General features: G+C 37.7%; 2 protein-coding genes across 11 annotated transcripts; one reads left to right on the forward strand and one right to left on the reverse strand.

Moving 5' to 3' along the window:
* Positions 1-1,130: 1,130 nt before the first annotated feature.
* Positions 1,131-4,457, forward strand: mrap2a (melanocortin 2 receptor accessory protein 2a). Its single transcript, XM_052579323.1, has 3 exons — positions 1,131-1,640; positions 2,130-2,229; positions 3,314-4,457. Exons 1-3 carry the CDS (start codon positions 1,523-1,525, stop codon positions 3,738-3,740), a joined length of 645 nt encoding a protein of 214 aa, XP_052435283.1. The 5' UTR covers positions 1,131-1,522; the 3' UTR covers positions 3,741-4,457.
* A 989-nt stretch (positions 4,458-5,446) lies between these two features.
* cep162 (centrosomal protein 162) lies at positions 5,447-21,204 on the reverse strand. 10 transcript variants are annotated; one of them, XM_052579318.1, is made up of 26 exons: positions 21,038-21,204; positions 20,623-20,688; positions 20,254-20,398; positions 16,755-16,892; positions 16,506-16,680; positions 16,321-16,391; positions 16,157-16,227; positions 15,388-15,418; positions 15,179-15,304; positions 14,929-15,090; positions 14,163-14,244; positions 13,844-14,084; positions 13,424-13,643; positions 13,171-13,319; positions 12,904-13,092; positions 10,919-11,056; positions 10,300-10,412; positions 10,077-10,182; positions 9,847-9,973; positions 9,481-9,749; positions 8,776-9,024; positions 7,311-7,960; positions 6,566-6,707; positions 6,299-6,397; positions 6,061-6,195; positions 5,447-5,912 (listed from the first exon to the last, which is right to left on the reverse strand). In XM_052579318.1, the coding sequence occupies exons 2-26, from the start codon at positions 20,680-20,682 to the stop codon at positions 5,691-5,693; spliced, it is 4,110 nt and encodes a 1,369-aa protein (XP_052435278.1). In that variant the 5' UTR covers positions 20,683-20,688; positions 21,038-21,204; the 3' UTR covers positions 5,447-5,690. The 10 variants fall into 10 exon arrangements, with proteins under 10 accessions (XP_052435278.1, XP_052435277.1, XP_052435274.1 ...); XM_052579317.1 differs by having other exon boundaries at positions 16,321-16,379; positions 16,755-16,907; XM_052579314.1 differs by having other exon boundaries at positions 16,755-16,907.
* Positions 21,205-22,254: the final 1,050 nt, after the last annotated feature.

Consider the following 22,254-nt stretch of genomic DNA (forward strand, 5'->3'; position numbering starts at 1 on the left):
GAGCACGGTTATTTTAGTATCAGTTTTCATTTATTTATTTATTTTTCGAAGATAAGATAATATAAACTAAATGAAATGAGAAATGTTGGCTTGGCAACTAGCCTGAAATTAAATATATATATTTTTTTCTGTTAAAGTTTATTTTAAGTATAACAAAAGTTTTAATATAAATAATAGTAATGTGAGAAATGCATATTTGTGCATTTGCAGACTCATCACTGATTATTGGGTGACCTCTTCAAAAATGTTTTTTTTTATAAACAGATTTCAGACATGCTGCTTTAATTAGCTTGAACCATAAATCATATTTGTCTCATCTAATGTGAGAGGAGTCCCAGGGCTCAAGCTGCTCTGCCTGCTGCAAAAATAAACACTAACATGACTGAGCAGACTGCAGTATTCTCTATGTTCTTGTCTCAGTGACATAAGATTGCATCTCCAATCAATAACTGAGCCAGGAACAGCACATTACTCAAATTACAGAACTGTTATCCAGTTGCGTGTAATTTTTTTTTATATTAACCCACGTTTGAAAGTTTAATATATTAACAACTGGAAAATATCATTAGTCTATACAAAAATAACTATACTTAAAAAAAAATTATTAAAAGTTGCCACTTCTTAAAAATAATTACGAATTAATGTCGTTATTTTGCCCAAAACAATGATTTGCTATTCAACGGATCTCAGTTCGTGTTCCCTGGTATTTGTTTCTTATCTTTTTATTTTACTATATTGTAATTATAAACACACTGATTTGAAGCGCAAATAGTTTTACCGTTTAAAGCGCGTTTGTTATATTTCTAACGTTACTCGTTATCCTTTATTAGCGGCGAATGAATCGGAAGTCTCGCACATTCACAGAAAATAGCTTAACCGCTCTGAAAAATAAGTGGATAATGAAACAAAATGGGGCATGCTGTCACAAAAGAAAAGTACGTTCGATGAACTGTATTTTTTTCTAGACAATAATTGTGGAAATAAAATAGATTTTATTGCAATACTTAGGTTAATGCCCCATACTGAAATAGCCTAGTAGAAATAAAAAAAAAAATGAAACTATGATGTACCGAAAATATTAAAGTAAAAAGTATGACAAATGCTAAACGTATATTATAAATGTAAAAAATATCATAGGCTGTAAAATAAAGTAAGAATGAAAGAATCGCTCTCGGATGCCACCCGCGGCGCGTGAAATCTCTCCATTCACGCGCGAGCTGATGGATGAGATAGAAGCGTGATCTCATCATATTCAGTCTCCACTGGAGTCCTCACTAGTAGCACTACTTACAGAACGCCCACCTACAGCACATTTTCTTTGACTTTAGCATTTGAGCACACAGACGTGAGATGTTCGCGAGATAAGGATGAATTCGTCGGCAGTATCGGTGTTAAAACAGCTGCTTAGGTTCTCAGCTCTGGATGCTGCAGATGATTGTGAGATATCACCGACTGATGTGAGGTACCGTGATGTTTCTTTCCCCTAAGCGCTCTTATTAGCAGTTTTGATCTGTGACTGAAGATGCCGAGGTTCCAGCATTTAAACAGCACTAGTATACCAAATCACAATTATGAATGGAGCTACGAATACTACGACGACGAAGAACCTGTGTCTTTTGAGGGACTCAAAGCACATCGATGTAAGTGTTTGCTGCATTTAGTCCCTTATAGCTTGATGTGTTTTCTCCAGTTTGTCATCTTTTTCTGTAGGATAGTAGTAAAATACTATAAGATGCATGTTTAAATATAAAAATGCTACTTGTGTAATGTGTAATGAATAACAAAAGTTTATCCAGCCCACAGTACAATAACAATTATTCAGATATTTGTGTAAATATAATTGTTTATAGGTACATTGTGAATTATGACATTAAAACGTAGTATATATAGTATAGTATATATATATATATACACATATATACACTGTACACACACACATATAAAATCACATAAAAAGTAGCAGTCATCTATCTATGCAATATGTAGGAACATTGTCAGTTAAAAATCGAAATATAAATTTATATATAAACTGTATTTCCAGTTTTGAGTAATTTGGGTTAATGCCAGTAGAGTCAGTAGCAAAAAAATCAGTTGCATTTTAGATCACTCAGCTTTGTTTCCTTCTGCAGATTCCATTGTGATCGGCTTTTGGGTGGGTCTTGCAGTTTTTGTCATTTTTATGTTTTTTGTTCTGACTCTTCTGACCAAAACAGGAGCACCACACCCAGAGTAAGTATAGATTTTAATATTCTGTGAAATACCAGTTTTGGTGATCAGGCATTGTGGCAAGGACAGGACAGAACAGACCAAACAAAAGTCCAGACCATGTAAATACCCAGTAGATCAATTCATCTCTCTCACATCTGCACCACAAGCACGATTTACTGGACCAAGCCAGTGTTTCAGCATGGGTTTTCGGTTTCCCGCTGCCTGCGTTTTGCCCACCTAGCTGCCTCATTATCCTTAGCTCCAGAGAGAGCTCTCTCTGCGTGTGTGTGTCCGAGTTTACAGCCTCCCTCACTCTCATTAGCTCTCTGCTAGGTCAGTGTCTCCGATGTAACACTTCTTTAGACCAACAAAGATTCTTTTCAGAAAACTTTGATTAAACAAACAACAATCTGAAATCTTGGTCCAATTAGCATGAAGTCTGGCAACTTTAACCTTCATAAACTCAGAAATACAGGCACTGCGACAGTCATTTCATTTCATGCTGTTTTAATCCAATCAATCCTTGCATCTGTTTTGCCGCAAGCTCATGTTTATTAATGCGTACAAATACCCCCATATGCATGCACATACACAAACACAATAATTATCTCTGTCTTGTGTACTGGTAACCAACCAGAATTCATTTAAAAGCAAATTCATGCCCAATAATGCCCTCTTTCTACATTCAAATGTACTGGCCAAATAATTTTAAGGGCGTTTATTGTTTATTGCATGTAATTATCCTCAGTTATAATAGTGCAGCACTATTAGTCCCCAGCCTCTCGTCTAATGGAGCAGTTGGGAAGCTTAGGGGCCGGTCTGACAGTCTGTTTGATGCTCTTTTAATTAAACTGCTCTATAGATGTGTCATCCATTAACAGAGTCCAACAGAAACCTCTTACACTCAAGATCATTGAAAAGAGAGGATAGGAATATGTGCTCCCACACACACACACAGACACAGGATGAGGATAGAATATAAGATGAGGGTGCTCCCACACACCAGAAGCACCAGTGCTCATTTTACCTCTATTAGAAAAGGGAAATAAAGCTGTTTAAACCTGGTGATGAGGCAATGAGTTCAATATCTGTCTCAATCTCTCAGGGCCACGGAGCCTTATGAGAAACGAATGCGTCTCACAAGCTGCGCCGAGGGTCTGGGCCGCCAACGTGAGGCAGACCCCCGAACGAGTCTCTCTCGCCCATTGCTGGAAGAGTCCCGGTCTTTTTTTCACTGTTACATAAACGAAGAAGAGCGAGAAGGAGGCAGGGCCACTGCTGGTGCCGCCCATGGATGTACAGGAAGCGGCAACTCCAGAGACCAGGTGGAAACGGTCGGCCTAGCTGTGCAAAGCATGGTCATGGACACCAGGGCGGAACGAGAGGCGGCACTCTTGGCGCATTTTAACATCCCCAACTTTGTGAACTCAGAACTGAATTCTGTGTTGGGGGATGAAGATTTACTACTTGGCGATCCACCGATCATCATGGAGGAGGCCCGTCCACGCTGTACCCATCATATCATTGACTAATCCACCCGTTTAAAGGTGCCCTTTTTCACTCAATACCGCTCCATTATTGTTTTCAACTCAGCCTGTGATCTCGAAAAGTGAAAAGTGATGGTATTTTGCTTCAAAAGCTTAGCTTTTGCAGCGCGCGCTTTAAGGCTGAGCTATTTTCTGACATCTGGGGTCTACAGTGACTCATGATGTGAGGCCGCAAGATAAAAAAAAAAAAAAGGAGGGATTGCACGAAAGGGATTTGGCAACTGTGTACTTGACAGCAGCGACAGCATGCTAAAAGACTGTTGGGAAAAAATGCCAGATATTTCAAGAAAAACAATGAAATCAAGGGAAAGGATGTTGTTTCTGGTTGTAGGAAGACATTCCAGTAGATTGCAATACATTATTGGTTCCAACTTCATTTCAACTATCAGCATGATTCAAAAAATAAAGGAATAAAATAAATTGATGTGCAGTAGGAAGATGCTTTATGCAGTATTGTACTCATGTAACCTAATGGAAAATTTGAAGCGTATTGCCTGGTTCTCTGGCCTTGTGAGCAAATGCCTGTGTAGAAAATAGCTCGCTGTCTGCACCTGTCAATTGAATCAGTGGCTTTCTGCAGAATATCTGGAGTATACTTGTATACTAACTCTGTCTGAATACAGCTGCCTGAACAATTGAATTACAGTTCTGTCTCCCATTTTATTGAACATTTAACATGTCAATAAAATTCCGTTCAAAGCTTCCTGTGGTGAAATCTTCACTTAAATCCACACCTGAAAGAAACCTCACATTATACAGCTTGTGTTATTACTTTTTGACCTGACTTTTAGGCTGACAAATGATAAAACAGGTGACAAATAAAACACACATTTTTGAGGGACCAATATTGAGAACAGAATGTCTCAACTTGGTTTTGAAAGTTGCTACTTAGCGACCACTGAGCAATGTCCTGGCAACCACTGAGAAGACTCAGGTGACAGGTGATGAGAAAGCACCACTTATTTCTTCAGAAAATGTAAAAAAAAAAAAAAAAAGTCTTTAATATACTGTTGTAATCTATAGTGCAGAACTATGGGATCACATACGATGTTTAAACCTTAAAAACATTCAGTACAGTAATATATTACAGTACAGGTCATTATAAACTATCAGCCAAATAAAAATAAGCACTGTTGAAAATTGTTCCTGCGGAAAAATTAAAAAAGACATGACTCATGATTTACAGAGTGACATTATTTAACCTTCTAACTTGCAGACAAATAATTATAATTTTTTTAATTGCTTTTATCAAGTAAATTTGTCACTTAAATTCTTTATACTCCACGACTTCTCCTCAAATGTATTCCTGTGTGCCCAATTAAATAATATTTTATCAGGACCCATGGTGTTTATAAACAGTGCTGCATGCTGATCAGCTCTTATCAATCATCACACAACACTGCTGCTCCATCTCCAGCCTCTTACGCAATTTATGTTCTTTAGTAGTTTATTAGCATTCAGACCATGTCCTCTGAGCCCAGCATTAAGGAGAGTAATAAATCATGACGTCTGCAGTATTTGTTGTGCGAATGTACTTTTAGGGGTTGAGCTTTTGAGTTCAGCATTTTTTAGAACTCTTGGGTGGGTGGTGTATCAAGAGAAATGTTACTGCTGTTGCTTGTTCAAGTAGCCTGGATTCTGCTCAAGCAGATGTTGCAAAACCCAAAGGAGCAACAAAACAGGACAAAAAGTACAAATAACAGTTAACTTTAATACAACATAACATTTGGATTTATGCTACAATTTACTAACACCAAACTGTTTGTATTTGATGTTAGACACCCTGCATGTTCCTTGACAATAATTAAATAATGTTTTTACACTATATTATAATAATAAATATTCCCACAGATTTAAACCAAAGATTAGTTCTGTCACAGGAATTCTGCTAGCCAGAGACAGAGGTTTGAGTGTTTTGAGTGAAGCAAAGACAGCTCAGGAGCGGAGGGGCAGGTATGTGTGGGTGGTGGTGGAGGTGTGTTCTGGGATGGGAATGACTACACCCTGTCTCTGGAGCTCACGAAGCACGTCCAGTATGGAGTCCAGCTCCAGTCTGAAGACCTCCAGCTCTTTAGCCCTGCCTTGAGCGAGTCTCTTCCAGCGCTCCAGCTCACCCTGCTGCTCCTGTTCCACCACCCGCCGTGTGTCTGCAATCACCTGGAAACACAACACCACCTGACATCAGCGCATATAATCAAGGTGCAGAAACTATATACTGTAGTGGAACAAAACACTAGATTTGAACTGAAGTGTATGTATAGTGCATGTATGTGTGTATGTGTGTGTGGGAATGTGTGAGTGTTACCTGCTGAAGCTGTTTCTCACGCTGAGTATAACGGAGCTCCATGGACTGAATCTTCTGCTCCAGGCTAGTGAAGTGTCGTAGTTCAGGACTGTGAGCTTCTTTGGCCTGTTTCAGCTCTTCTAGAAGCTTAGACAGCTGTTGACATACACATAACAGGAAATCATGAAGAGGACCTGAGAAATCCTACAGAATCTGAAACTGAATCACCAAACCTGGGTGGCAAAGTCTCACTCATTACCTGATTCTGCAGGGTTTCCTCTCTAATCTTAGACACAGCCAGAGCATCTTTGGCTCCCTGGAGCTCCTTCACTTGCCCCTTTAAATGCTGCACTATGATCTGAATAGAGAAATTCAGAATCCAAAGCTTTATTATCTGATGCCTTTACCCAAAGTGACTTTTGCAAACAAACCCATGACCTTGATGTTTTTAGTAGCAGGCCAAGGCAACACTTAGCACCAAACAAATGCACATAGCCGTATAAATAGAACTGTTGGAATGACCAACCTCCTGTGTGTTCACTTGATTCGTGAGTTCAGCGACTTTGGAGGAGGAATGCTCAAGGGCATGGCTAGCCAGGAGGCGTTCAATCTCTTTATGATGCTCAGCCTTGACCGAGGCAAGCTGCTCAGCATGCTGCTCCTGAATCCTGAAAAAAAAAGAAATTATTTTAATGCATTTAATGCGCCATTAATTGAGATTCAGAGATGACTGATTCTGAATAATGTTACTGTAAATTTATATACATTCTTTACATCCTACAGTGCATTTCAATTCTTCACATTTTTTATATTAGTATAAAATAAATGTTATTATATTGTTCATATTATTATAATTTTTTATTATTATAATGATGAAAATAAAGCTTAATTATTTTTTTCATTTTATTTTAGGACCAATAACAGTTTACAATTCAGCACATTTAAGCCACTAATCCCCAACTGCCTTTATCTTATTATAATGTATAGAATTTTTTTTAATTTCAGTTTTAAAGTAAAGTTTTGAAGCCATTTGTTTATCACCATTTGTTGTGCTGAATATTTATGCTGAATTAACTGTTGGGGCGATGGGTTGATTTTCATTACTTTTACAATGGCCTTAATGTTCTTGATGAAAAATATAATTATTTTTAAGGAATTTGTTTTCTTTTAATAGGGCCTTGTGTGCTACTGTTCATGTTTTGTTCAGAACACTTCAAGGGTGCTGTAAAAGGTTTATAAAAACATGACTGAAGCACTCCAAAAGAGTTTACCTGAGGAGCTGACTTTGTGCATGTGTGACTGCAGCCTGCAAGGAAGCTTTCTCTTGTTCTTTCTGTATCTCTAGCTGTTCCAATCTCATCCTCAAACTATCATTCTCCAGTTGCACCTCTGAGATGTGTGATCCTGAGAACGCTCCAGGATGGTAGTCTTTCTCATCTTGGGTAGGGGGAAAAGTCTCAGCTGCAGGTTTTTTGGGATCTTTGGCTGTACCAAAATGTCGCTTGGGCTCATTGGCGACGCGATCCAAGCCAGGACCTGACAGCATGGTTTTCCTCTCCCTCTGCAGGCGCTCTACAGTACGGCTCAGCTCCTGAATGGTGCGGCTCTTGGAGCTCAGTTCCTGGGTCAGTCTCTCAATGCGGGTTGCTTGTGCCGCCTCCGCATGGAGCTGGTGGCGTGAGGGGCTGCGGGCAGGCTTGTCTGCTTGCGTCAAAGACTGGGCCTGACGGAGTTGTTCTTGCAGAGAGGCCACCTCTGCCTTGAGGGAACTCTCTTGCTTCTCATAGGCCTTCTTCACTTCCTCCATTTCTGCGTTCAATCCCTGAGTTTGTGACAAAGTTTCTGATGAAATGACTTGATTGTTCTGGTTCTTCTCAGCCAAACGCTGCTCCAGATCTGAGATCTGCTGTTCATACTGCAACTGAAGATGGAGAAAAGGACACATGCAGACATATTTAATTGAGCTGGCCCGAAATAAACTCAAAAGTAACAATTCACTAAAATGGGACAGTCTGAACTGATTCTTTACAATGAACCAAACTTACAAATTCTACAGTTTTTATGGACTAATAAAATTTGCATTATAATAACTACGTTATTTACAATATTGTTTTATTTTCAAAACAATATTCTTTTAGTTTTATTTTAAAGTTTGAGGCCAATACAAATAAAAAAATAAATAAATATTTTTAAAAATAGAAAATAGTCTGTTAAACTATTATAATATTTCATGTTATATCACTGTTTTTATTGTTATTTTTTATAAATGCAGCCTTGGTAAAAATAAGAGACTCAAAAACATAAAAAATCTTAATGTCCCTGAACCTTTGAACAGTAGTGTAGTATGTATATAATCAAATATATAATATAATAATAATAATATAATATAAGTTATGTGGGCACACAGCAGGGTTTACAAATGAGAGAAATGATGCCATTCTGATAGCACACTAAAAGCCCTGCGCAAAATGACTTTAAATAGAAACCTAATTTCCTTGGCAAAGCTTTTTTTTTTCTAGAAATAGATTGATCCAGCTGTGTGCTCTGGTAAAAAAACATGCTTGGAAAAAAGTAAGTAGTTTTGAGTTGCTTTCTCCATTACTAATTAAAAACGAAAACACTGTACTTCAGTCAGTGAGCTCACAATCACCAATTTCCAATAGTTCAAACTAATATGGATTGAATGTTTAGTGCTTTTAAACTAAATCCCATTTGTATTAAATCTGAAATGAATACTTTGATTCTGTGATACTCTTGTTCCATCGTTCTGAGACTGCGTTTGGCTGCTTCATCGCGGCCCTCTAGCTCCGCCTCAAGTCGATGGACACGTCTCTCCAACAGAGCTGCTGTCTGGGAGGAATGAGGGGCAGTTGGGGGACGAACATCTGATCCATTATCTTCTGTTCCGGTAGACGCAGCGGCCAAGATCAGGGCTGGCAGGGAGTTTGGATGCCTGCGTTTCAAGAGCTCTTCCATCTGTTTGAGCTGAGTCAGGAAATGGAAACATGAGTGATAGATGGAACAGAATGCAAAGAGTTCTATTGAGGCAGCTAATGTTAATTATTGCAACACACTCAGGAAGTGGAATAGAAACCCAGCAGACAGTGACAGGAACATTTTAAGGGTGTGGGCAATGTTGCAAGCCAGACTCGAAACCTACATGAGCAACCAACTTAAAGAGAACAGAGAGAGCACACTTACCATTAAGCCAATTAAATTTAAAGTTATTAATTTAGTCATTCAGTTGCACATCAGTCAAAGAAAGGAGTTTAACAGAAAGAGAAGGTGGTAAACAGAAAGAGCAGACAGATGGTCTGTTACTCACAGACACGGTTGGATAATTCCACCTCTCAGCAAACAGAGAACAAAGAAGAACGTGCCCTGAATTAGCTGTACCTGCAGAATAAGATAACAAAAGTCTGTGGAGAGTATGTGTCTGACCTGTCGTTCCAGGTCCTGGATTCTTTTAGCTTCACCCGCTCTCTCTTTTGCCTTTCTTTGTTGCTCATTGGCCCTCTTGCTGACTTCCATTTTTAGCTTTTCCACCTGCTCAGTGAGCATTTGAGTCTCGGCGGTGGCGGCTCGGAGCCTGGCCGCATCCTTGTCTAGTAGCTCCTGGTTCTCGGCATACCACTGCAGTCTCTTCTTCAGCTCTGTGACTTCCTCTCGATGTTTTTCCTGGAGCATCTTTAGCTCGAAACCTTTATCACCTGGCAGATACATCCAGATGCTTGTTATCATCATGATGACAATTACATGGCTGAAAACAGACTGCCACCATAATGTTTCCACATCTGAAGCTGTTACCTGATGTATAGACAGCCTGAACTCTGGCAAGGTCCCGCTCTTTCCTCATCATGTCCAGGTCTACATGCAGTGCTTGTTTCTCCTGTTTTAGCCTATGGATCTCATCTTGCAGTCGCTGCTCATTTTTCTACACACAAAGACTTTTGTATCAGGAGTGCACCTTGCGATCTAGAAAGGCAGCTTACTAGGTTTTGGAAGAGCTGTTGACGTACGTACTGCAGATCAATTACCTGTGCGGCTTGTACCTGACTTGTCAAATCTGCAATGGTGAAGCTTTGGTCAGCAACGTTTCTCCCTCCGAAGGTTCTTTGAATGCTGTTCAGGTTCAGTCGGTCCCTGGGAAATGAATATGTATCACTTTTATATGAGCTGCTGCAAAGAACAGCATGAATAGTAACGACCCGCTGTGATATGTATTAGATCACTATACCGGCAAACTTTTAGTTCACTGACCTGGTGAGGGCAAGCTCAGTGAGAAGTCTCTGGTTCTCCATGAACAAAGCCTCCTCGTTTTGTTTGCTTTGAGCTTGGAGTGCTTTAATTTGCAGATAAAGCTTCTCGTTCTCCTTTATAGTTAAAATCATCAGAAAGAAGTTTCAGACATGTTTTGCTCTGAACCTATTTGTGCGCATATGAATACTAATGACAGAAATGCAAATATATTCAGTGCATGTTCTACACTGTATATAGTTCAAGAAAAAAAGAAAAAAGAATTGGAATTGGTTTCTGGAAAGGCCACGAGTTCTTCTGTAATTACAGAAAATGTGAGAAGTAATTATCAATGCTATTCTAAATTCTGGTAATAGTGCTGGTAATAGTGTAATTTTAATGGAACTGGGTTTAATTACATGTCTCATTATACTGTAAAATGGCCTAAAAAATAAATGACTACTGAGTTTTGTGTTGTATTATTCACTGACATTCGTAATAGCTCACCAAAAGAAAGCATCTAGGAATAGAGATAAGAAAATGAAACCTTTATATAATGAATGCATGTCATAAGAGCCATGTTTCAGAATGCCTCATTCTAATATATGTCAGAAAATAAGCAGAGACAGAGAGACAGACTTACCTGATGGTAACCCTGAATCAGAGTCTCCTGTTCCTTCATCTCTTTCTCTATCAGTTTGAGTTTCTCTTCAGTCACAGGGTCCGAAGCTTCGCCAAAACTCCACTTTCGCTTGTTACTGGCCTCCTCGGCACGGTGTAGCTATGGAGAAAGCATTTAACGGTTCAGAATCTAACTTGGATAAATGAGGATTGCTTGTTCAGATTTTAGACAGTTTTTAGGAACAGTAACTAAATATTGAAACTACTAACTTAAATATATTTTTCAATAGCATGGAAATAGATTTTTTTTTTTTTTATATTGTAGCTTTTCTATTCAACGTTTTTCTTTTTGTGACATTGCTGTAACATTTGTATAAACCTTTAAACAGAGTGGGCAGAGATGGGCTGTCCTCCTCCTAGTCAGTCTTTCTTCAATAGCAGCTTTGTTTAGACAGGTCCATGTAAATGAATTGGTTACAAAACAGCAGCAAAAAATAATTTGAAATCATTATACTTTTCACGAAAAATAAAATATAAAATATGTTCCAGGTAAATATGGCTGTTTAATCACAATGATTTCACTATTGTAGGTAATGGTAGTGAAAATAATTTAGATTAATAATTTAAATTTGGTAAATTATTTTTTGCTCATGTCAGTAATAATGTACGTTTTTTTTTTTTCACACAAATGAAGAAAGTTTGAAAAATTCATCTTCTCTTTATTCTAAATATGGAGGAAACATTTTCATCTTTTCATTCTTTTGAAGCTGGTTACCTGGCAAAAATAATTTAAGACTAGGTAAATGTAAAAGTGAACAGAGCTTTTTGTGTTTTTCGGATCATATTCAGAAAACCTCCCAAGAAGACAGCCAATTTGTAAAGGATGGAGCATTCACGTAACACTGCTGCATCAGAAAAGGCACTTCTGTAGCTCAAACCATAGCGCAATGCACTAGCAATGCAAAGGTTGGCGAAAAAATAGCCTTTAATTTTATTAGAATCAAGTAACAATAGGAAGTTAAACATGAATGATGATTATAGTTAACTTAAGCCTGATTAGATCAAATAATCATGATTAGGTGGTTATTTAATTTCAAAAGGTCTAATGATGTAGTTTAGTGGCTCAGTAAGGAGTGAGCTGTTCACCATTGTGCCCTTAACCCCAAGTTTCTCCAGGAACAATTGTCCTTCAAATATGTTTATGTTGCCATTCGACAAAAGCACTTTATATAAGAATTATTGTTCCTTAGATCTGTTGTCTATAATCACTATTTATACTTCACCAGAAGGGTAAATAAAATGCTGCATGTCCCATGTCTTATGTTCATTTCCTATTGAATCCAAGGTTGAATTTTGTTGAGGGTCATTATTTGCTAGTGCAACAAAAAGCACTACCAAATACTGAGCACAGCATGGCTTTTTTTTTTAAAAACAATACTTCAATACTTTGAGGGTATTCAAAGAAATGCCTAGAACAAACCTTACCTAATGCATTTATGCTAAAAGCACAATTAATCATCGCTAAGAGTGCTGAACAGCTTCTTAAACAGCATTCAAGTAAAAATCTCCATGGGCAGAGTAGCTACAGAAATTTGTTTGCTATAGACATCATGATTACTTTACCAAAGCATTCACCTGCAAGTAAAGCCTGCCCTTTTTACTAAACACACTTATTGTGGCACACATATAATTTCCCCCACATTCACATTAAGGAGAGCAAGAGTTTTCTATTGATTTTTTAACAAAAGATACGAGGTCATGAGTGCTTTAAGGCTGGATAAATAGGCCAGGAAAATAGATGAACTTGAGTGGTTTTTAAGTTATCTGTCAGCAGCAATTACAAAGTGGTAAAGCAGCTCCATGAGGTTTATACAAAATCTGACCACACAAAATTACCCACCCTTGAGGTAGAGCCATGACAGAATGATCCCCCAAAGAACAAAAGTTTCTTACATTTAAACATTTTCTGAATATATATGTTTTACAGCTAGTTTTACAGGGGCTCACCTTGCTCTGTAACACGTAGTTCTCCTGTCTCAGGGCTGCAAGCTCTTGCTTGTGCTCCTCCTGTAATTGTTCTTCCCTCAGATGGAGCTCTCTCTCTTTTTGTGCGAGCTGGAGACGGAAGCGCTCCAGCGATGAGCGCTCCTGCTGAAAGGTCGGACCACCATCCACCTTCTCATGCATCACCTGGTGCTGACAGACAAACATAACAGGAAATGAATGAGCTCGGGGTTTTGATTCAATGCTCTGATTCAGTCCCAGTTAACTCACTCCTGCCACTGCTTCGGATGAGATCCTGTCTGCTCGAGGAGGGATGTTATCCTGTAGACTGCTGGCTTCAACCTGATGCTGTAGGAATGTAGCAAAGGACTGCACAGATGCAACCAGTTCACTGCTTGGTCCTAACCTTGTGTCTAAGCCTGTAAGAGATGCAAAAAATGTTAATTACAAATAATAATAATTGCATTCTTTGTGTTATTTAATTTTGAGGTTAAATATATGACCGTTTTGGTGACCCAGGTACCTTTGACCGTTTGTGTTTGGCTGAGGGTTTGAGTCTGTTTAGGGGGCTGGTTCTGCGTTTTCCTCTGTGTTAGAGGAGATGGAGGTTTAGCAGCTTGGGTGGTTCTGCTGGGTGCAGGTGCTCTGGGTAATGGCCTGCTCTCGGGTTTCTTGGACCTTGCTGATGGAACAGGAGTTTTTCTAGAGTAACCGGATGCAAACGCATTGTTTCTGGCAGGAACCTGAGAGAGAAGTTAATATTTCATTATAAGCTATATAAATGTGATTATCACATTTGATGTGAATAAAAAGCTATCATTTACTTTGCAAAGTCCGTGCTCCTATCTTTCCGTTTTCATTTATCAAAACCCCAGAAATTACAGGATCTAATTTACAGAGGAAATTCATGAGGCAAATGACTCATATTAGCAGAGTCTCTAACCTGGCGCTTTTTGGGCTTGACAGGAGGTGGCTCCACGGAGGAGCTGTCCTGTTCCTGCATCAGCCGTTTGATCTCCTCAGCGATGCTCTTCTGAGTGTACTGAAGAGAGGCTGGATGTTCCTCTCTTGTAACACCAGCTGTATTACTCCCTCCACAGCCCTCATTAACAGAACTGAAAGGGCTCCCATCTGAAGACATCTTTAATGGACTGTGATTCTCGCTGCCTCGAGGCACAGCCTCACTGTAAGACAAAAACGTCTAATGCTGTTGAAATGAGAAAACATGACTCATAGTGTGTGAATGTAACTAGTTAACTCACATTATGGGCTGGAGAGAGAAGCCACGGGTGAATCCAGAGTCTGGTCCAATCGGACGCATCAATTCCTCAGCAGTGGGTAAATCTGTGGTGCATAAACGAGACCCTGGTGACAAAAATTTCACCTAGGCCGGAATCATACTAGCCAATTTTCAGTGGTAAGCTTTATTTAGAATGATAGGGATATTGTGTGCATGGCTGTGTCTCTCTGGTAGTCACCAGTAAGTGGAAAATAAATATTCTTATTAACGCTGAAAACAGCTGTGATACCTTAATATTTTTGTGGAAACCATGATATTTATTTCAGGATTATTTAATGAATTAAAAGTTCAAAAGAACAGCATTTATTTGATTGTAAATATTTACAAAAAGAACAAAACTTATGTTCTTGCTTTGGCAAGCTTTACATGGATTTGCTTCCAAAACAAGGCGCTGAAGAACATGTGGGAAAGAATTAGAAAGAAATGCCAGAGGCAGTAGTTTAGTCCACCACCCCCTCCGTTCACATTCAATCAGGGTGACAGACCTCCAATAGAAGACTTCGAGATTCCAGGAAAACTAGTCATTGTGACATCCTCAACAAAATCGAGTTGTTTAGAGTCAGCTAGCGGGACTCCTGCCGCAAACAAAGCCAAAGCTAAAAACCTCACGTCCTTCAGTTTCAAGCATAACTGGAAGCATTTGTGGTGGAAAAGCTGCAAATCAAAAGTTCTAAAGCGCAGGCATGCCCACAGTGACTGGCAACAATTAGCTAGGTGCTGATTCTGACCTGACTCCACGGTGGAGGCAGGCTGAAGCGTAGAGAGAGAGAGGGGCGTCCTGCTGCCCTCGGCTCGTTTGTCCTCACACTCCCCTGCTGAGCCGCTGATCTGCCTGTACGCCTCCTGCAGTGCCTCCATCTCACTCCCTCCACTCTGACCATATGATTGAACTTACATATGGCAGAGAAAATGTTAAATCACTTGTTACAAGTTTACTTCAACAATACAAGCTCGAAGCAAAGAGACAGATTCTCAAACCTGCAGGTTCCAATGATGGCATCTCTGTTTGTCTGATGTCTGGCCATTTTTCTGTCCTGGGTGCCAAACTGGGAACTGCAGGAGGCAACGCTCCATCCGTGGAATTGAGAGAGTCATGCAGTGACACTTGGATATACGAACAGTAAGAACAGCCTTTCACCTCCTGATATTACCATTTTCAACATTACACACTGTAAATTGTGGTTTACCTTTGGCCAGCATCCCTTGCCTTTCAGGTTTCTGAAAAAAAAAAGAGCAGGAAATTGTTAAAATTAGGGGGCGTACAATTACATTATGTTTTATATATTCTAAATTATTTTTTAAATGTATTATAAAGGTACGAAAAAAATCATAAATCAATGTCATCCATAATTTTATAAAAAAAAACATCAGCCCCACATGAGAAGGTGACTGACCTAATGTAGAATAAAACAGCTTTTTCTAGGCCACCAGTGACTACAGTAATTACCTCTAGTCAATTTAAGAATTTGTCAAATTTAATATTAACACAGAGATAGATTACTATTGGCGTTTTAGAGTAAATGTGTTAAAAACTTTACATAATTATTTTATTTACAAGAACAAATGCATAAATATAAATAAATGCATACAAATTTATATAAAACAAAATAATTGCAAATATTCATAACACACTCTTTTACGAAATATTTGCTTTGATAATTTGTCCAATGCATAAATATAAATAAATGCATACAAATTTATATAAAACAAAATAATTGCAAATATTCATAACACACTCTTTTACGAAATATTTGCTTTGATAATTTGCCCAGCACTCTTAAAATAAAATATTGTTTAATATGAACTCATTATTTCTCAGGCAACATATATTGCAAGATGTAGATAGGGACCTGCATTTGTATTCATGCATCTCTACATAACTCACGACTGAATTCACCAGTTTTTAAGGCAGAGCTCATTTCATAGACTTAAAGTGCATTAAAAATGTATATTTACCTTCTCTTGAGGCACCTTGTCACTTTTCTCACTGGCCTCTTCCTCAAAATCTTCACTATATGCAGGCGATGCTGACAGAGAAGCAATATACAAGTGTTTTATTGCCTCAGAAAGCAATAACAACAAAACACATCCCTTTGAAATTCTCTCTGCTTTGCTCTTACCAGCAGAGTCTTTATTATTTCTCTGTCCTTCTTCATTTGTTAAATCCATTTCTTCTCTTCTGAAAGGAACACTATATTTAAAAGAAGGGACATATACAAATGCTCCAAAAAGAATCCTAGGAATTAATTGTGCTTTAAGTCACATAATTAAAGTTAAAGTAAAGAAATGTCATTTCTTGGTGCACCTTTGTGGGCTCGTGAGGGCGGATGGCTCCTGTTCTTGATTCACTCTGGGATAGTCAATGGAAGATGATGATTCTTTCTTCAGGTTGGATAAGAACCTGATATTCTCATCCTCATCCAATGTATCCAGCCCTAGAACACCTGTACTTGATACCATACCAGACACCATTACAGAATCTGTAAAGAAGCAATTTACAGGTCAAATAAAGAGAGTGAAGATAAATATTATGAAACGGTTAAAAGAGCCTGACCTTCAGGTTCAAGGCTGTCTCTGCTAAAGATGACTTGGTCCCTATTCCCTTCATCCTCCAAGAATAGCTCCTTTGGCTGTTCTTCATCCACCTCCTTAATGGACGGAGTCTTCCTCAGAGACTTCAGGAAGGACTTTCCTGTTGATGACATCCCTACAAGTCAAGAAAACATAAGTATTGCAGTGGCCATTTTTCCAAACCAGACCTTTTTAAAAAGTACCACATACTATTAAAGTTATTGTTTGTTCTTTACCCTTCAAATAAATAAAACTATCCAGAACAGACTTTTATTTCACAAGCCACTGAATTTCTAAAAAATTCTAAATGTCAGAACATACAAAAGAATGTCTACAGAGTTTAACCGACTTATATATATATATATATATATATATATATATATATATATATATATATATATATAAAAGATAAATTATTATGAGCAAATCCACTGTTTGATATATTGGCCCACTGTGTGGCACATTATTATGCTGAGGAGCACATATTCAATTAACTAGACATCAGAGAAATTACTAACTGGCACTACATGTTCTTCAAACAGGCACTATTCCAAGGATTTGTTTACAGCAAAAACAGCTGCAATTACATATAACCAAAACAACAGCTCTGGTCTATTGTGCTTAATTACGGCATATAATTATGTATTAAGGTAAACTTATGAAGAAATAAAGCCAATAATGGTAAGTAAACTCTCACAAAACATTACAAATCTAAATAACAATCTACTATTACCATCTTCTCTCTCGACTGAATCACTAGCATCACTTTGCACAGACAACTCATCAGAACCAGAGTGAATGGGACTCTTGTGTCCTGATGTACTGGAGGGGTTATCAGGCGCTGGACTTGGTACGCAGCAAGAGTCTTCCTCTGAGACCCTCTGCTCCTCTACAGAGTAACTATGGTCAGGTGATAGCATCTTCTCATTTACTGCATCATGTTCAGGACTCGTGTTGTGGGATGCCCTCTGATTGGACAACTGGCTCACCCTGTCAAGTGCATTGCTACGAGGTTTAGGGGTGGGTTTAATAGGGACTACTTTTATATGGGGTAATGAACAAAGGAAGAAAAACAAGATGAAAGAAGTTCGTAAAACAGGAAGAAGGCTCCAAATGAGAGTTAAAATCATAAAATGATCAGGAAAATACTAAATGACACAAAGTTTTAACCAGCTACTCTAAATGAGTTGTTTTCAAGTATGAAACCTAAAAAAAAAAAAAACTAAATAACACAGGACACATGTTGACATCCATTAAAGATCTAAAAGAATATCCAAGTAATACTATGGTAAAAGTGTGTGGTTTTCAATGTTACTATACTTAAAGGAAACCTGATTGAAAACAGTATTTTTAGCAATTATGTTGCATGTACATCATTGACTACTGAATAAGATGTACCCAGAGGAGGGCTTTCTCGGTGTCTGGATTCCACCTGAGGGTCCACAGCTTGGGACTTTGTAATTTTAGTAAAACGGCGTTTAGTGGCTTTTTCTGCAAAAGGGATGGGGGGAAAAAAAAGCAGAATGAAAGAGAGACGATTATATCAAATAGAAAAAAGAAAGGAAGAATTACTAAAGCTTGATGGATAAAATGTGAAATTGGACAAATGACATATTAAGTGGTCCCTGTGGGGCACTCTTTTTTATCTACTGAAACGCTAATAACAGTAATAGCAGCAAATGATACATCTCTGTGCACAGCACTTTAGAGGTTCAAGAAAAAGTGAACACAACCTCCATTCTTGGAAATATTACTATTTATCAGACACAAAAATGGTTTACTGCTTAAAACAGAACAATGTGTTTACAACACACTTGTTGAACAGAAAACTAGACTTACTGATGTCTCTTAGATCTGCCTATGGAGCTCTTTTCTTAAAAAAAAGCTAATATATCAGATACACAGTACTGTTGAAAAGTTCAGGGCTTGTAATATTTTTAATGTTTTTAAATATCCTTAGAAAAAACTCAGCAGAGCTGAATTTATTTACTCAAAAATAAAGTATAAATAGTAATACTGTGAAATATAATAAAACAAATGCTTGATATTTTCATATATTTAATATATCAGTAGTTTATTCCTTTGATGGTTACTCCTGTCTTCAGTGTTACATGATGCTTCAAATCATTCTAATATACTGATTGATTTGGTTCTCAACAAACATTTTTGTCTAATTATAATTATTATTATTAATAATGTTGAAAATGTGTATCATAAAATCTTTGTGGAAACTTTTCAGAATTTCCTGATGAATATATATTTTTGATCAGTTTAATGCATCCATGCTGAATATAAATATCAATTTCTTTCAACAACAAAAAAATTAACCTAATGACCACAAACTTCTTAACAACCATGCAGACAATATTTAAAACTTTAAAAATTCCTCCGACTCAAAATGCATTGAGAGGAAAAGCAAAGCAATACACTACTGCGTGTAAAAATATCAAGAATCATACACATACCTTATAATTTCAGAATGACTGAAAATAAAGATGTCGTATCTCAGAACTACAGAATGACTTTGAGAAACAAGTAATATGTTTATGTAGCAAACAACACCATAATCACTGAGGGATGGTAAAACAATGCACAATTAGTTTAGGTATTTTCTTTTTATGGCACACTTCTTTACTGTTGTTCAGATATAAATGCACTTGTGACAGACTTTCCCACAATATTTTTTGTTAGGTGTTGGTATTAGCACCCATCATAAATTGCTTTACGTCCCTCAATTGTAAGTCAGTTTAGATAAAAGCATCTGCTAAATGACTAAATGCAAAGTCAATTTACATGCAAGCAAGTGCAAAGGCACTGGGAAACCCAAATCCCCAAAACAAAGCAAGCCTATTAAGAGCATGTAATGAAACAAGAAAATGGCAGCTCTTCCATCACCGAAGTAATTAAGCTGCCTAGATGAATAACAGCAGGTGATGACTAAATCAAGTGTAATAATATCAAAAAACACATGCATCAGTTGATATGTAGATTTGAGTTATAATATGTAAGCCAACAACATAAAACAACAACAGCCACCTATTTATTTAATTTATTCTAGTCAGAAAAATAACAAAACAAACTAAGGCAGTGCAACTCACAGTCATCAGAATCCATGATGATGACACATCTGCAGCTTCAGTTGATTTCGCGTTAGTTATAATGTCTACTGCTTTGTGTTTGCTGCCCTCATGTGGACAAACTCTAAACTACAATATTTGATACTTGAACCCTCAAGATTATTATTAGACAGATACACCTGCCTATTCACACGTACACACACACACAATACATCTATTACTAGAAGAGCATGCGTCCCTGGAAATTTGAGATAAAGTATCTTGCTCAAAGGAGATCTCAATGGATTTCAGAAACTCTTTCAATGTCTGAACCGTAAACCTTTGGGTTTCATATCCAGGACAAAGATTATGCTAAAGATTTGGCTGGAGATTTAAGCCAAGCTCCTTTTGGACTCCAGCACTCACCTGGTCCCTCTTCACTGTAATCATCATCCTGCCACCACGGCACAGACACTGAAGCCTTCTTTACTGGCCTGACAGGTGCTTGTCCCAAACTGTCAAGAACACTAGTATGCCTGGTGCCCAAATCAACAGAGTCATCAGAGACAGACTGGAAAAAAGCATACACAACAGAATAAAATGTACCTGGAATACTTTGCTCAACAATAATGTAACGCATGTTGTCTTTCAATTAATACACTTCATATAGAAAAATTAGAAAATAATTTGAAAAGAACACGTGTCATATAACAAGAAGCACGAACTTTCACATATAATATGAGCATATATACATAGTTAAACAGAAAACTGTCAATAGTTAACAAAATATTGTACCTCTTTCAAGAACTGTTCAAACTGCTGATCCAGCTCCTCTTTAGTCAATCTATGAGCCATAATTCACTGAAACATTGCGAGACAAACATCAGAATTAGTTTTATAAAAAACTAAGTTTTATAAAACGTTAACGTACAAGTGCTATATAAGAATAACTGCATACAAACAAGTAAACAATGCTAAATCACATTTAATACACATCCTAAAAGAGTCTGGAAGAGAGACAGAAGCGTCTATTCGAGCTGCATTATAAACAAACAGGCTGTTACTGAAGAAAGAGAAAATGTTTATATTGTGTGATTCTAGGTTTCGTTATTAAGGTTAGCTCACTAACGTTAGCTTGTTTGTTATGGCAACCGAGCGAAACGTTCAACTGTTAGTCAAAGTAATGGAAAACAGGAATCAAAAGACTCACCCATACATAAGGAATTGAAAAATGAAAAACGCTATTCAGTAAATAATTTAATGTTCACATTGTTTTGGTATTGTTACTGTTTATCATAAAGTTTCCCGCTACAATAACCGGGGGATTACTGACAGTTTATTGGCCATGATACGTCTTCTTCTTCTTCTTTGGCTGCTTAACGGCGGATGCGTACTAACTTAGCGCACTACCGCCACCCTCCAGATAAATTGTGCCTGATCATCACCATGGCTTACATCTTTGGAAATAATGTAGCCTGCAAGCTACCAAAAAAAATAAAATGAAATAAAAAGCAAATAAATAAATAAATAAAATAATAATAATAATAATAATTAAGAGCCTTGTCGAAATCAAAGACCACAAGTGTGAGTATTTGGACAAGGCATAAGTGAAATGGTGAGCGAGAGAGCGAGAGCGAGAGAGAGAGAGAGAGAGAGAGAGAGAGAGAGAGTAAATTATCCTCAGAGTACAGAGGAACACTACGACCAACGCATGCAGGGTAGAATTAGACCAAAACCCTCTACTAATGTGCATTGAGAAATGAGCCATCAAATTTTGGAAACCCCTAAAAATGAGTGACCCCCTACTCTACCGACCTTAAAAGCCATGAAATGATTCCTGCAAAAGTCCCCTGATTCAGATGCTCCCGAAGCTGCAGAAACAAACTAACATGACTAACAAAATCCAGCATCAGGACTCTGAAATATTCATCCACAATAATCGGCCTAACCAAATGATAAAAGCACAAAAATAAAATGATCTAACCTATTGGACTGAAACAACAGAAAAACAAAGTTAACTTGAATGTTATTTGGCCCTAAACAGATATTACACTGCAGAATATCTGAGTACAGTGAAAGACTGTAAATTAAGAAGACAAATGTTGAGGTACAGACTGAGCAGTCATATTCTAATGATAGAGACGGACAGATATCGACAGCACTGGCTGCCCAGATACAGCTGAAAAAACAACTTTAATATATATTATGTGTGAAAACAATATATAGCTGCACAATATATTGATGCCTGTCATAAAAGAGGGAGAAGTCAACAAAACAGGGATGCACCTAAATGCATGCGCGCGCACACACACACACACACACACACACACACACACACACACACACACACACATTACATATATATATGTATATATATATATATATATATATATATATATATATATATATACATTTACATTTTTCTTA

Source organism: Carassius gibelio, chromosome B16, assembly GCF_023724105.1.
Source record: "Carassius gibelio isolate Cgi1373 ecotype wild population from Czech Republic chromosome B16, carGib1.2-hapl.c, whole genome shotgun sequence".
NCBI lineage: Eukaryota > Metazoa > Chordata > Actinopteri > Cypriniformes > Cyprinidae > Carassius > Carassius gibelio.

Coding starts and splice junctions, on each gene's coding strand:
- cep162 (XM_052579306.1), bottom strand. CDS start 17,901: ATGATTTTAACTCTCATTTGGAGCCTTCTTCCTGTTTTACGAACTTCT. Junction 16,681..16,754: donor AGACAGCCTTGAACCTGAAG/GTCAGGCTCTTT, acceptor GCTTCTTTACAG/ATTCTGTAATGGTGTCTGGT. Junction 14,085..14,162: donor TTCTCTCTCCAGCCCATAAT/GTGAGTTAACTA, acceptor TTTGTCTTACAG/TGAGGCTGTGCCTCGAGGCA.
- mrap2a (XM_052579323.1), top strand. CDS start 1,523: ATGCCGAGGTTCCAGCATTTAAACAGCACTAGTATACCAAATCACAAT. Junction 1,641..2,129: donor GGGACTCAAAGCACATCGAT/GTAAGTGTTTGC, acceptor TTCCTTCTGCAG/ATTCCATTGTGATCGGCTTT. Junction 2,230..3,313: donor ACAGGAGCACCACACCCAGA/GTAAGTATAGAT, acceptor TCAATCTCTCAG/GGCCACGGAGCCTTATGAGA.